Genomic DNA, 12,299 nt, shown 5'->3' with positions numbered 1-12,299 from the left:
GAGGTAGAGGTGGGGGAGCTGGAGGTAGAGGTGGGGGGAGCTGGAGGTAGAGGTGGGAGAGCTGGAGGTAGAGGTGGGGGGAGCTGAAGGTAGAGGTGGGGGGAGCTGAAGGTAGAGGTGGGGGGAGCTGGAGGTAGAGATGGGGGAGCTGGAGGTAGAGGTGGGGGGAGCTGGAGGTAGAGGTGGGGGAGCTGGAGGTAGAGGTGGGAGAGCTGGAGGTAGAGGTGGGGGGAGCTGAAGGTAGAGGTGGGGGGAGCTGAAGGTAGAGGTGGGGGGAGCTGGAGGTAGAGATGGGGGAGCTGGAGGTAGAGGTGGGGGAGCTGGAGGTAGAGGTGGGGGAGCTGGAGGTAGAGGTGGGGGAGCTGGAGGTAGAGGTGGGGGGAGCTGGAGGTAGAGATGGGGGAGCTGGAGGTAGAGGTGGGGGGAGCTGGAGGTAGAGGTGGGGGAGCTGGAGGTAGAGGTGGGAGAGCTGGAGGTAGAGGTGGGGGGAGCTGAAGGTAGAGGTGGGGGGAGCTGAAGGTAGAGGTGGGGGGAGCTGGAGGTAGAGATGGGGGAGCTGGAGGTAGAGGTGGGGGAGCTGGAGGTAGAGGTGGGGGGAGCTGGAGGTAGAGATGGGGGAGCTGGAGGTAGAGGTGGGGGGAGCTGAAGGTAGAGGTGGGGGGAGCTGGAGGTAGAGATGGGGGAGCTGGAGGTAGAGATGGGGGAGCTGGAGGTAGAGGTGGGGGAGCTGGAGGTAGAGGTGGGGGGAGCTGGAGGTAGAGATGGGGGAGCTGGAGGTAGAGGTGGGGGGAGCTGAAGGTAGAGGTGGGGGGAGCTGGAGGTAGAGATGGGGGAGCTGAAGGTAGAGGTGGGGGGAGCTGAAGGTAGAGGTGGGGGGAGCTGGAGGTAGAGATGGGGGAGCTGGAGGTAGAGGTGGGGGAGCTGGAGGTAGAGGTGGGGGGAGCTGGAGGTAGAGATGGGGGAGCTGGAGGTAGAGATGGGGGAGCTGGAGGTAGAGGTGGGGGGAGCTGGAGGTAGAGATGGGGGAGCTGGAGGTAGAGATGGGGGAGCTGGAGGTAGAGGTGGGGGGAGCTGGAGGTAGAGATGGGGGAGCTGGAGGTAGAGGTGGGGGGAGCTGGAGGTAGAGGTGGGGGGAGCTGGAGGTAGAGATGGGGGAGCTGGAGGTAGAGGTGGGGGGAGCTGGAGGTAGAGGTGGGGGGAGCTGGAGGTAGAGGTGGGGGGAGCTGGAGGTAGAGATGGGGGAGCTGGAGGTAGAGGTGGGGGAGCTGGAGGTAGAGATGGGGGAGCTGAAGGTAGAGGTGGGGGGAGCTGAAGGTAGAGGTGGGAGAGCTGGAGGTAGAGGTGGGGGAGCTGGAGGTAGAGGTGGGGGGAGCTGGAGGTAGAGATGGGGGAGCTGGAGGTAGAGATGGGGGAGCTGGAGGTAGAGGTGGGGGAGCTGGAGGTAGAGGTGGGGGGAGCTGGAGGTAGAGGTGGGAGAGCTGGAGGTAGAGGTGGGGGAGCTGGAGGTAGAGGTGGGGGGAGCTGGAGGTAGAGGTGGGGGAGCTGGAGGTAGAGGTGGGGGGAGCTGGAGGTAGAGGTGGGGGAGCTGGAGGTAGAGGTGGGGGGAGCTGGAGGTAGAGGTGGGGGGAGCTGGAGGTAGAGGTGGGGGAGCTGGAGGTAGAGGTGGGGGGAGCTGGAGGTAGAGGTGGGGGAGCTGGAGGTAGAGGTGGGGGAGCTGAAGGTAGAGGTGGGGGAGCTGGAGGTAGAGGTGGGGGAGCTGGAGGTAGAGGTGGGGGAGCTGGAGGTAGAGGTGGGGGGAGCTGGAGGTAGAGATGGGGGAGCTGGAGGTAGAGGTGGGGGAGCTGAAGGTAGAGGTGGGGGAGCTGGAGGTAGAGGTGGGGGAGCTGGAGGTAGAGGTGGGGGAGCTGGAGGTAGAGGTGGGGGGAGCTGGAGGTAGAGATGGGGGAGCTGGAGGTAGAGGTGGGGGAGCTGGAGGTAGAGATGGGGGAGCTGGAGGTAGAGGTGGGGGAGCTGGAGGTAGAGGTGGGGGAGCTGGAGGTAGAGGTGGGGGAGCTGGAGGTAGAGGTGGGGGAGCTGGAGGTAGAGGTGGGGGAGCTGGAGGTAGAGGTGGGGGAGCTGGAGGTAGAGGTGGGGGGAGCTGGAGGTAGAGATGGGGGAGCTGGAGGTAGAGGTGGGGGGAGCTGGAGGTAGAGGTGGGGGGAGCTGGAGGTAGAGGTGGGGGAGCTGAAGGTAGAGGTGGGGGGAGCTGAAGGTAGAGGTGGGGGAGCTGAAGGTAGAGGTGGGGGGAGCTGAAGGTAGAGGTGGGGGGAGCTGAAGGTAGAGGTGGGGGAGCTGGAGGTAGAGGTGGGGGAGCTGGAGGTAGAGGTGGGGGAGCTGGAGGTAGAGATGGGGGAGCTGAAGGTAGAGGTGGGGGGAGCTGAAGGTAGAGGTGGGGGAGCTGGAGGTAGAGGTGGGGGGAGCTGGAGGTAGAGGTGGGGGGAGCTGGAGGTAGAGGTGGGGGAGCTGAAGGTAGAGGTGGGGGGAGCTGAAGGTAGAGGTGGGGGAGCTGAAGGTAGAGGTGGGGGAGCTGGAGGTGAATGTTTAATGGTATGGAATTGCCATTTATCCTAATCTGATATGTACTGAAATACCATGCTAGCCAGGCATGGTACTATAATGCCTTTAATCCCTGTTCTTGCCTCTCTAATACTGACACGTGAATGGTGCGCGTGCGCGCACACACACACACACACACACACACACACACACACACACACACACTCACTTACTTACAAACATTTTTTTAAAAGAGAAAATAAACTGGACATGGTGGCACAGGCCTTTAGTCTCAGCACTCAAGACACAGAGGCAGGAAGAGTTGGAGGCTAGCCTGGTCTACAGAGTGAGTTTCTGGACACCTAGAGCTATACAGAGAAACCCTGTCTTGAAAAACAAGACTAAATAATATCTCTCTGGGTGTTTTTAAAATCTTTTGGTAGTTTTTATCTTTGTGTGTGTGTGTGTGTGTGTGTGTGTGTGTGTGTGTGTGTGTGTGTGTGTGTGTGTGTACAGAAAGTGTAAGAGGCACATGTCCGTAAACCCAATACTGGGGTTTCATAAACTTGAGTCCAGAGTGGATACAAAATGAATCACTGTATCAAAAAGAAAAACAAACAAACAAACAAACTAAAAACAACGACAAAAACAAAGAAAATAGAGAAGAAAAAGAAGAAGAAGAAAAGAAAAAAAATTACAGAAACCCAAGAAACAAAAACACTTAAATACACTTAAAAAAAGATTCAGCAAGGAGGAAGGCTATTAAAGATGAGCTTGCCGCCAGGGGGCAGCCTAAGCCGGCGGGGCTCAGCCGATTGCCCGCAAAGGGAGAAAGCCCGGCACTTCTCTATCGCCAAGAAAGTCTTGGGAAGGAACACGTTCTTGCTTGATCCCCAAAGGGGTAGGCCTCAGAAGGGCTCATAGACCTTCCTGGGGAACATTGACTAAGTTTGGTCCTGGAAGAAGTCGTGAGCGGAGGACAGAGGGCGACAGGGGAGCTAACCGGCACCCCTGAGCTCAGATGGCAGACACAAGGACTGCTCTGGTTCACTGGGAGCTGCGCCATGTCAACAGCTTTAATGGATGTCCTGGAAGACAGTGTTAGGGCACCATGGCCCCCAAACATCCCTTGGGCCTAGGGATCTGCCTTTTCTCCAGTGGGCGCGGGCCTGATGCAGCAGGAAGTAAGAGGGGGTGCCAGGAGGCTAGGGAGGTGGCCATGGGCGCGCGGGGCAAGACGTTGGTACCACTGCTGGGTGTGGTGGCGGTGGTGGTGGCAGCCTCACTGTCAACCCATTTGGAGGTGGAACCCGAGAGACCCGGTGAGCTGCTCTGGGGGTACTGTTGTGGGACTGGGGGCGGCGGCGCGTAGATAGGGAACTCAAGGGGGTGTGTTACTCAAGTCTCTCACTTTCCCCCAGAATTGCAGGAAGTGGACCTATTGTCAGGTAAGGTACTCAGAACGTCCTTCCTGCGGGGTGGCCCTGCTGCGGGGTGCACTTCAACTGCTCCTCTCCTTTGCCCCAGGATCAAGAACTCAAGCCACCAGCCCCGCCACCCTAAGGGTGGGTGGGTGGGGGTTTGGGGGGGTGCACACAGTTCACGTGGGAAGTCTGTCCCTCCCCGTGCCCTAAGGCTACAACGAAGTGTCAGTGTGGGGAAAGGGATGGGCATGGGGATGGGAACTCTCTGCTCAGACTGACCCTCCTCACAGGGCCCTGTGGTCACAGGACCATCCCTTCCCGTGTAGTGGGTGGTGATGATGCCGAGCTTGGCCGCTGGCCGTGGCAAGGGAGCCTGCGAGTATGGGGTATCCACTTATGTGGCGCGACCTTGCTCAACCGCCGCTGGGTGCTCACAGCTGCCCACTGCTTCCAAAAGTGAGTCTGAAGTCAGGCCGGGGCAGTTGCGGGGGTGGGGTGGGAAGGTCAGTAACTTTGGTCCTGAATTTCGCACCTGGGTAAGCATTTTAGTGTAGCCTCAGGAGAAACTGTGGCGGGTTTTTACATTAATGTCGCTGGAGGGAGCTCTCTTCCAGTTCTTCTAGAATGTTCTTTCAGGACATTCTCATTCCCTTTGAGAGTATTGACTGCTCTTTCTCCTTCCCTTCCCAAATAGTCCCACACTGGTTTCCACATTTGCTCAAGCCTCTTTGGGGGGGCTGCATGAGGGTTTTCCCAAGGCTCACCTTCTGTCTTTAGGACAAAATCGCTGGGATGACCACTTTTTTGCTCCTCCGCTCAACAGTGTCCAGGACCAAAGATGGCTTCCAGCCTGTCTGAGTTCTGATTTTTTTGGTGGTTTTTTTTTTTTTTTTTTTTTTTTTTTTGCCTGTAAGAAGGAAGGACTAGGTAACTGCTAAAGATGAGGAAGTGGTAACAACCCTACAGTGTCCCCTCAGAGAGAGGCCTAGCTGAGCTCCGGTGACCTCTCCTTCTCTGGCAGGAACAACGACCCCTTTGATTGGACCGTCCAGTTTGGTGAACTGACTTCCAGGCCGTCTCTGTGGAACCTGCAGGCCTACTCCAACCGTTACCAAATAGAAGACATCTTCCTGAGCCCCAAGTACACCGAGTCCTATCCCCACGACATAGCCTTGCTGAAGCTGTCCACTCCCGTCAGCTACAACAACTACATCCAACCGGTCTGCCTCCTCAACTCCACGTTCAAGTTTGAGAACCGATCTGACTGCTGGGTGACCGGCTGGGGGGACATTGGAGAGGATGAGAGTGAGCCTGGGCACCGCCGGGCTGGGGGGAGGGGCACACTAGCACTTCCGCCCTGAACTCCGAAGCCCCCCTCTCACTTACTCAACACTTCCCCCCCCCCTCTCTCTCTCTCTCTGTCTCTCTCTGTCTCTCTGTCTCTCTCTGTCTCTCTCTCTCTGTCTCTCTCTCTCTCTGTCTCTCTCTGTCTCTCTCTCTCTCTCTGTCTCTCTCTCTCTGTCTCTCTCTCTCTCTCTGTCTCTCTCTGTCTCTCTCTCTCTGTCTCTCTCTGTCTCTCTCTCTCTGTCTGTCTGTCTGTCTCTCTCTCTGTCTGTCTCTCTCTGTCTCTCTCTCTCTGTCTCTCTCTGTCTCTCTCTCTCTGTCTCTCTCTGTCTCTCTCTGTCTGTCTGTCTGTCTGTCTCTCTCTCTCTCTCTCTCTCTCTCTCTCTCAGGTTTGAGACAGGGTTTCTCTGTGTAATAGCTCTAACTGTCCTGGAACTTGCTCTGTAGACCAGGCTGGCCTGGAACTCACATAGATCTGCCTGCCTCTGCCTCCCAAGTACTGGGATTAAAGGTGCACACCACCACCACCACCACCACCACCGCCGCCTGGCTCCTTTCTTTCTTTCTAATTTGATTTTTTGTTTGTTTGTTTGTTTTGGTTTTTTGAGACAGGGTTTCTCTGTGTAGCCTTGGCTGTCCTGGGCTCCCTTTGTAGACCAGGCTGGCCTTGAACTCACAGTGATCCACCTGCCTCTGCCTCCCGATTGTGGGATTAAAGGCGTGCCCCACCACGTCTAGCTTAATTTGATTTTTTTGAGACAGGGCTTCTCTGTGTATCAGAGCCTTGGCTGGCCTGGACTTACTTGGTAGACCAGGCTGGCCTCGAACTCACAGAGGCAGGCTTGTCTCTGCCTCCCGAGTGCTGGGCTTAAAGGTGTATGCCACCATACCCGCCTTCGTCTATTTTTCTTACTTCTGCTCGAAAGGAGGACAGGAGACAGTCTTTTTCTTCCAGACAGGGTGCGGGTTGGAAGTCAGAGGTGCCATAGGTGGCCTGTAGAGGTGGGGAATCTCACGGGGCCTATCGGAGAGTTTTTACAACATTGCATTTATAACCTTCCCACTTCTGCAGCCAACAGTCACCAGGGAGTGTCAGTTAAGTGTGCTCCTCCATATCTGCTCCATCCACCCCAATTCTGACTGGGCACTCTCACAATTCCCAAGCCGTTTTCTTCATGCACCAAGATTTCCTTGGTGGTCCGTGATCTTAGGGCCCGGCCGCAGCTCCACAGAAGCACTGATAACAGTTTCCCCCTACTTGCCCTGGGGCTTACAGCACCTAAGCCTGAAGTGACCCAGCTCAAAGCTCCCGGCCATCTCTGCAGCGCCCCCTACAGATTCGTCTCCTTCCCTGCATGCCATGTGCTTGGCGCTGTTGCAGGCTTGGAGACCCTGGTGAATCAAGGCAGCAGTGTATTTAAAAAAAAAAAAATTTCTTTTATAGCTGGGTGTGGTGGTGCACGCCTTTAATCCCAGCATTCTGGAAGCAGAGGCAGGTGGATTGTTGTGAGTTCGAGGCCAGCCTGGTCTACAAAGCGACTCCAGGACAGCCAAGGCTACACAGAGAAACTCTGTTTCGGGGGGAGAAATGATTTTATTGTTTTTTTTTAAAATGTATATGGATGATCAGCCTGCATGTGTATTGTCTCTGCATGTGTGTGGCCTGGAGCTGGGCTTACAGACAGATGTGAGCTGCTACGTGGGCTTATAGACAGATGTGAGCTGCCATGACGTGGGTGCTAGAAATTGAGCCTGGGTCCTTTGGAACCAGTTCTCAAGCCCAAGGATATAATTTTTAAAAGTGCATTTAAACTCTTTTATTTAATTTGTATGTGTGCGAGTGTGTCTGTGTGTGCGGGTGCCCACAGAGGATGGAAGAGGGTTTGGGATCTCTAGGAGCAGAAGCTATAGGTGTTTGTGAACCTCTCAGCAACGCTGGGACCCCCAACTTCTGTCCTCTCGATTGAGAAACTGCTCTAAACTACCGAGCCATCTCTCCTGTCTCATTTAGAGGGGTTACCTATATTAATTTTGGTTTTTGAAACATTTATTTGAAAAGGGGGGAGCAGGCATGGTGGTACACCCCTTCAATCTCAGCACTCAGGAGGCAGAGGCAGGTGGAGCTCTGTGAGTTTGAGGCCAGCCAGGTCAACAGAGTGAGTTCCAGGACAGCCAGGGAGAAGCAGAGAAATCCTCTCTTGAAAAACCTAATACAGACACACACACACACACACACACAGACACAGACACACACACACACACACACTATATATATATATATAAAATGTGTATTTGTGTGCTTGAGTGTATGTATGTATGTATGTATGTATGTATGTATGTATGTATGTTGTATGTATGTATGTATGCCACATGCATGAAATACCTGCTGAGCCCAGAAGAAGCCATTGGCTCCCCTGGAACTGGAGCTGCCTGTGGGTGTTGGGAACTGAACCCAGGTTCCCTGAAAGAGCTGTAAGTGCTCTTTACTGCTGAGCCTTCCCTCCAGCCCTAGTTGTTTTGTATGTGATGGGGGTGTAAGTTCATGCAATGGCCCACATGTGAGAACTGTCCTCTCCTTTTACCATGCGGGTTTTGGGGATCAAAACCAGACTTGATGGCAAGGACCGTTACCCACTGGGCCATTTTGCCTGTGCCACTGTGTATTTTCCACACACACTTTATAGTCGAGGAAATTGAGAGCGTTGTGGAAAATGTCCAGGAGCCCAGAACTAGTGAAAGGAGGTAAGGCCAGGTTCCATGGCTCAGCCAGCAAAAGGGATTTCCCCAAGGCCAATACAGCTGGGATCGGCTGCAGGAATAGAGAACTCAGTGCTCACTCTGCCTGTTAGGTAGGAGACCATTTCCTTCTCCTACAGGGGTGCTTGTGAGCCCAGGAACCCAGTCCAGGCCCACTTTGCAGGCCTCTTTCCCTATGCAGAACAGCTGGGCTTGGTGGCACTGGCTTGTTCTTCTTGAGCCCCGGCCCTTCACTCAAGTGCACACGAGGCAAGTTGCCCGTACCTCAGGTGTGAATATACCTCTCTGTTCACTCTGGAATGGGAGGAATTTTTTCCTTTGCTGTGTGCTGGCTGGGGACCACAAGACACCTGACTGGACCATGCCTCAGTCTCCCCTTCTGACAAACAGCATAATGGTAGCCCTGGCATCCTAGAGCAAACAGGAAACGCCCTCTGTAGCTCTTGTCACTGTCTGCAGACTTGACAGTGCCTGGAACTCAGGGGTCACAGATGTGAGTTCTCACCTGACACTTCCCTAGTGCATTTCAGTAATGGGCTCTTCTCCAGAACTGTTTTTTTAAATTAACATATCCTGATACTGCTGTAGTCTAGAGCGGTTTCAGGGCCTAAGTAAAGCCAAGGATGAAAGAGCATCATAGCCCTGCTAGCCCTGGTCCCTGGATGCCTCTGCAGGACTTGGCCTGCTGCATCCGCTCCGGCCCCTCCCTCGAGTGGCCGCCCGTGACATTAGTGTGGGGCTGCAGCTGGGAGCCATTGATAGTGATGTCCCAAGCACAGTAGGTGCCCAGGACCACCCTGTCCCTCCATTCTATGCCATTCCTTCTGGGAGCAGAGGATCCAGGGGTCTGTCTCTCTGTCTTCCATCCCCCCCTGCACAGGTCTGCCAGCACCCTACAATCTTCAGGAAGTACAAGTAGCCATCATCAACAACAGCATGTGCAACCACATGTACCAACAGTCAGACTTCCGAGTGAACATCTGGGGAGACATGGTTTGCGCTGGGAATCCTTCAGGTGGCAAGGACGCCTGCTTTGTAAGTGTCGCCTCACCTCGCCATGCTCCTCTGGGCCCCAGTACCATTCCTAGCCCCAACTTCCACCCAACTGAGGTTTCCCATGGTAACCTTGGTCCATCTCAGGCCAAGCCCAGGAAATAGACTGTGGCCCCACTGTGCTGGATGAAGAAGCTGAGGCCCCACTGCTGTCAGGGCAAGGAGGAGGATGCTCAGCCAGTGTTCCAGCTCCACTGCAACCCCCTTTTATCCCCTGGCCCCTCTCTCTTAGTCCCGCTTGTCACCCTCCAGGCCAGGCTTACTTGTGCTGTTCCTCAGGGCGACTCAGGAGGACCCTTGGTCTGCGACAAGGATTCGGTGTGGTACCAGGTTGGAGTTGTGAGCTGGGGCATAGGCTGTGGTCGGCCCAATCGGCCTGGAGTCTATACCAACATTAGCCACCACTACAACTGGATCCAGTCGACCATGATCCACAACGGGATGCTGAGGCCTGGCCCGGCCCCGCTGCCGCTGGTTCTTATTCTGCCGTGGGCTCTCTCTCTGCTGAGGCCTGCCTGAGGCCGCCTGGGAACGAGGAGGTCACCTGTGGGGGTCAGGGTGCACTTCTTTTGTGTCTCGTTTGCTAATAAAACATGAGGATGTTTTCATATTTTTCCTTGAACTTGGATGGCTTCCTGTTCAGACACCACTTTTTTCTCTCAGCCCAAGCTCTGTGTCTAACCCCGACCGCAACCTTGCTCGGCCCACTTGGCATCACCCAGGTTTTGGTTGCAAACAGTAGGGTCCTCTCCATTTAGTGTGCAATTACAGAAACCACGAGTTGTTTCTGAGTGTGGAGTGTGGTGGCACGCACCCGTTACTCCAGGACATGGGAGACCGAGGCTGGAGGATCATGGTCTGCCAAGATTAGCACCCAGGACAGTGAGTCTAAGCATGGCTGTGGTCCATTCTCCCAACAGCGCAGGATGGGTTCCCTCAGTACACCCACCCAGTGGGAGCTCTCCTTCTTCCTGAGTCTTTGTTTTCTTTCTTCTTCCAACCCCCCACCCCCGGCACAGGGTTTCTCTGTGTAGCCTTGGCTGTCCTAGACTCATTTTGTAGACCAGGCTGCTCCTGAACTTGCAGCGATCCGCCTGCCTCTGCCTCCGGAGTGCTGGGATTAAAAGACGTGCACCACCACTGCCCAGCCTGAGTCTGTTTTCTTGTTTGTTTTGTTTTGTTTTGTTTTGCTTTGTTTTTGTGAGACAGGGTTTCTCTGTGTAGCCTTGGCTGTTCTGGACTCACTTTGTACACCAGGCTGGCCTCGAACTCACAGTGATCCACTTACCTCTGCCTCCCAAGGAGTCTTTGTTTTCTTTTTGAGACATGTTCTGAGGTTCTCGGGTTCCCTCCCCCTCCTGGTCCAAGAATCACAGCACCCACAAACCTCATCACTCATTGGTATGGGACCCGTGCATGGCATGCCTGGCACTGCGCCAACTACAGGACGTACCCTCAGGCTCCTTACCTCCCAGCACCGGGACTGAGACCCTGGGGTAAAGGATGTGGTCAAGCCTCATAGGGGTAAAGCTGAAGAATTCTACCTTTCCTGTATTGCAGTGTCGTGGAACCCCAGGAGATGAAAGGAAGGGAGCAAGGTGGACATGAATTGAAGTCTGCAGGACATTCTAGGAGGTGCTCTGGCTAGGCAGACCTCACTCTGCTCCATCAACCATTTACAGCCCCCCCCACCCCCCCAGGTCACAGGAAAAGTCAAAGTCCCTGCTGTGCAACCGGAGTAGGCGTCTGCATGTCCATCACTGCCCACCAGGGGGCAGCCATGGGCCTGGCTTTTTGGCTCAGAGGCAGTCAGAGGGAGGCCTTGCCAGCGTTGACCTGGTGCAGGACAGCCGGGCTCCTGTGGTGTTTGTTTCTAACTCCTCATGCATCTTTGTTCTGTTGGCTATCTTCCACTTAGTCTCTGGGCTAAGAGCTTTCAAGGGAGCATTATCTCTGAGGAGCTTGCCGGCTCTCCAGAATCCCAAAGGCACCACTGAACCTGAAATCTTATCTGGTGACGACTGTGGGCACAGGGGCTGTTTAAGTGGAAAGTAGCAAAGACAAAAGGCAGTTCACAGCAGGGACCAAGGACGCATGCTGCTGAAATACTGGGAAGGAGTTTTTCTTTTTCTTTCTTTCTTTCTTTCCTTCCCGTTTTTTGGTTTTTCGAGACAGGCTTTCTCTGTGTAGCCTTGACTATCCTGGACTTGATTTTGTAGACCAGGCTGGCCTCGAACTCACAGTGATCGGCCTGCCTCTGCCTCCTAAATGCTGGGATTAAAGGCGTGCGCCACCGCTGTCCCGGCGCGAGAAGCGGTTTTCCTAATTAGAGAAGTCGATGGGAAGGAGAGCTGGAGGCTAGGGATGGGATTGAGAGTGTGAGCCCCATGACGGAGAGAATGGTGGTCCGGACGCGGGCAGGTGTCTCAGGGAGCCTCAGCAGACGTGAGCGTTGGGGAGGAGCTGGGAGTGGGCTAATTACATACGCTAACTAGAGCAGGACTTCATAACTTTCTGCACTTTTGATTCGTTTTCATTGGACGGTTTTGTTTAAGTTTTAGAAGAGATCTATTTATTCTTTAATTTTTCTTCTTTTCTTTTCTTTTCTTTTTTTTTTTTTCCAAGAAGGGATTTCTCTGCATAGACTTGGCTGTCCTGGACTTACTTTGTAGAGGAGGCTGGCCTCGAACTCACAGCGGTTCACCTCCCTCTGCCTCCAGAGTGCTGGGATTAAAAGCATGCACCACCTTGCCTGGCTTATTCCTTAATTTTTAATTATGCATATGCATATGTCTCTGTGTGGGGCTGGGTACATAGGAGGACAACTGCATGCACAGGCCAGAAGAAGACCTGAAGTCACAGGCAGTTTTAAGGTACTACCCTCTGATGTGGGTGCTGGGAACTGAACTTTGTCAGAATAACAGTGCTCTTAATTACTGGGCTTTCTCTCCAGTCCCCCACTGGAGAACTTTTTATGGGACCCCAGCATATAAGTTTATAAAATAGGTATATAAATTTATTGATAATAAATCTCAAAGAATCTTATTTTAAAACAAATCTTTGGTATATACAAGTTTTACCATTTAAAAATATTTAGTCTTGTAGGTTTCTAGGACCCTCTGGATCCTTCTATTTCCCCATTCTCTCATGCTTCTCGCACCTAGAGTCCCAATAGAATGTCCTCCC

The 12,299-nt window shown here is 54.1% G+C and overlaps 1 protein-coding gene across 3 annotated transcripts; it reads left to right on the top strand.

The window, feature by feature from the left end:
* Positions 1-3,366: 3,366 nt before the first annotated feature.
* Positions 3,367-9,723, top strand: LOC311587007 (testisin). Of its 3 annotated transcripts, none has more exons than XM_084763396.1 (6): positions 3,367-3,857; positions 3,957-3,983; positions 4,250-4,415; positions 4,981-5,264; positions 8,941-9,095; positions 9,366-9,723. In XM_084763396.1, exons 1-6 carry the CDS (start codon positions 3,647-3,649, stop codon positions 9,630-9,632), a joined length of 1,110 nt encoding a protein of 369 aa, XP_084619522.1. In that variant the 5' UTR covers positions 3,367-3,646; the 3' UTR covers positions 9,633-9,723. The 3 variants fall into 3 exon arrangements, with proteins under 3 accessions (XP_084619522.1, XP_084619524.1, XP_084619523.1); XM_084763398.1 differs by having other exon boundaries at positions 3,368-3,719; XM_084763397.1 differs by having other exon boundaries at positions 3,373-3,857; positions 9,393-9,723.
* The last annotated feature ends 2,576 nt before the right edge of the window (positions 9,724-12,299 follow it).

The sequence above is a fragment of the Acomys minous genome (assembly GCF_964271855.1).
Source record: "Acomys minous genome assembly, chromosome: 16".
Classification (NCBI taxonomy): domain Eukaryota; kingdom Metazoa; phylum Chordata; class Mammalia; order Rodentia; family Muridae; genus Acomys; species Acomys minous.
This window is presented reverse-complemented; position numbering and strand designations above follow the sequence as displayed.

Excerpts from the sequence above, each read along its gene's own strand:
- LOC311587007 (XM_084763396.1), top strand. The coding sequence starts at position 3,647 with ATGGCCCCCAAACATCCCTTGGGCCTAGGGATCTGCCTTTTCTCCAGT. Across the intron at positions 3,984-4,249 it reads GGAAGTGGACCTATTGTCAG|GGCCCTGTGGTCACAGGACC; the intron begins GTAAGGTACTCA and ends CCCTCCTCACAG. Across the intron at positions 4,416-4,980 it reads GCTGCCCACTGCTTCCAAAA|GAACAACGACCCCTTTGATT; the intron begins GTGAGTCTGAAG and ends CTTCTCTGGCAG.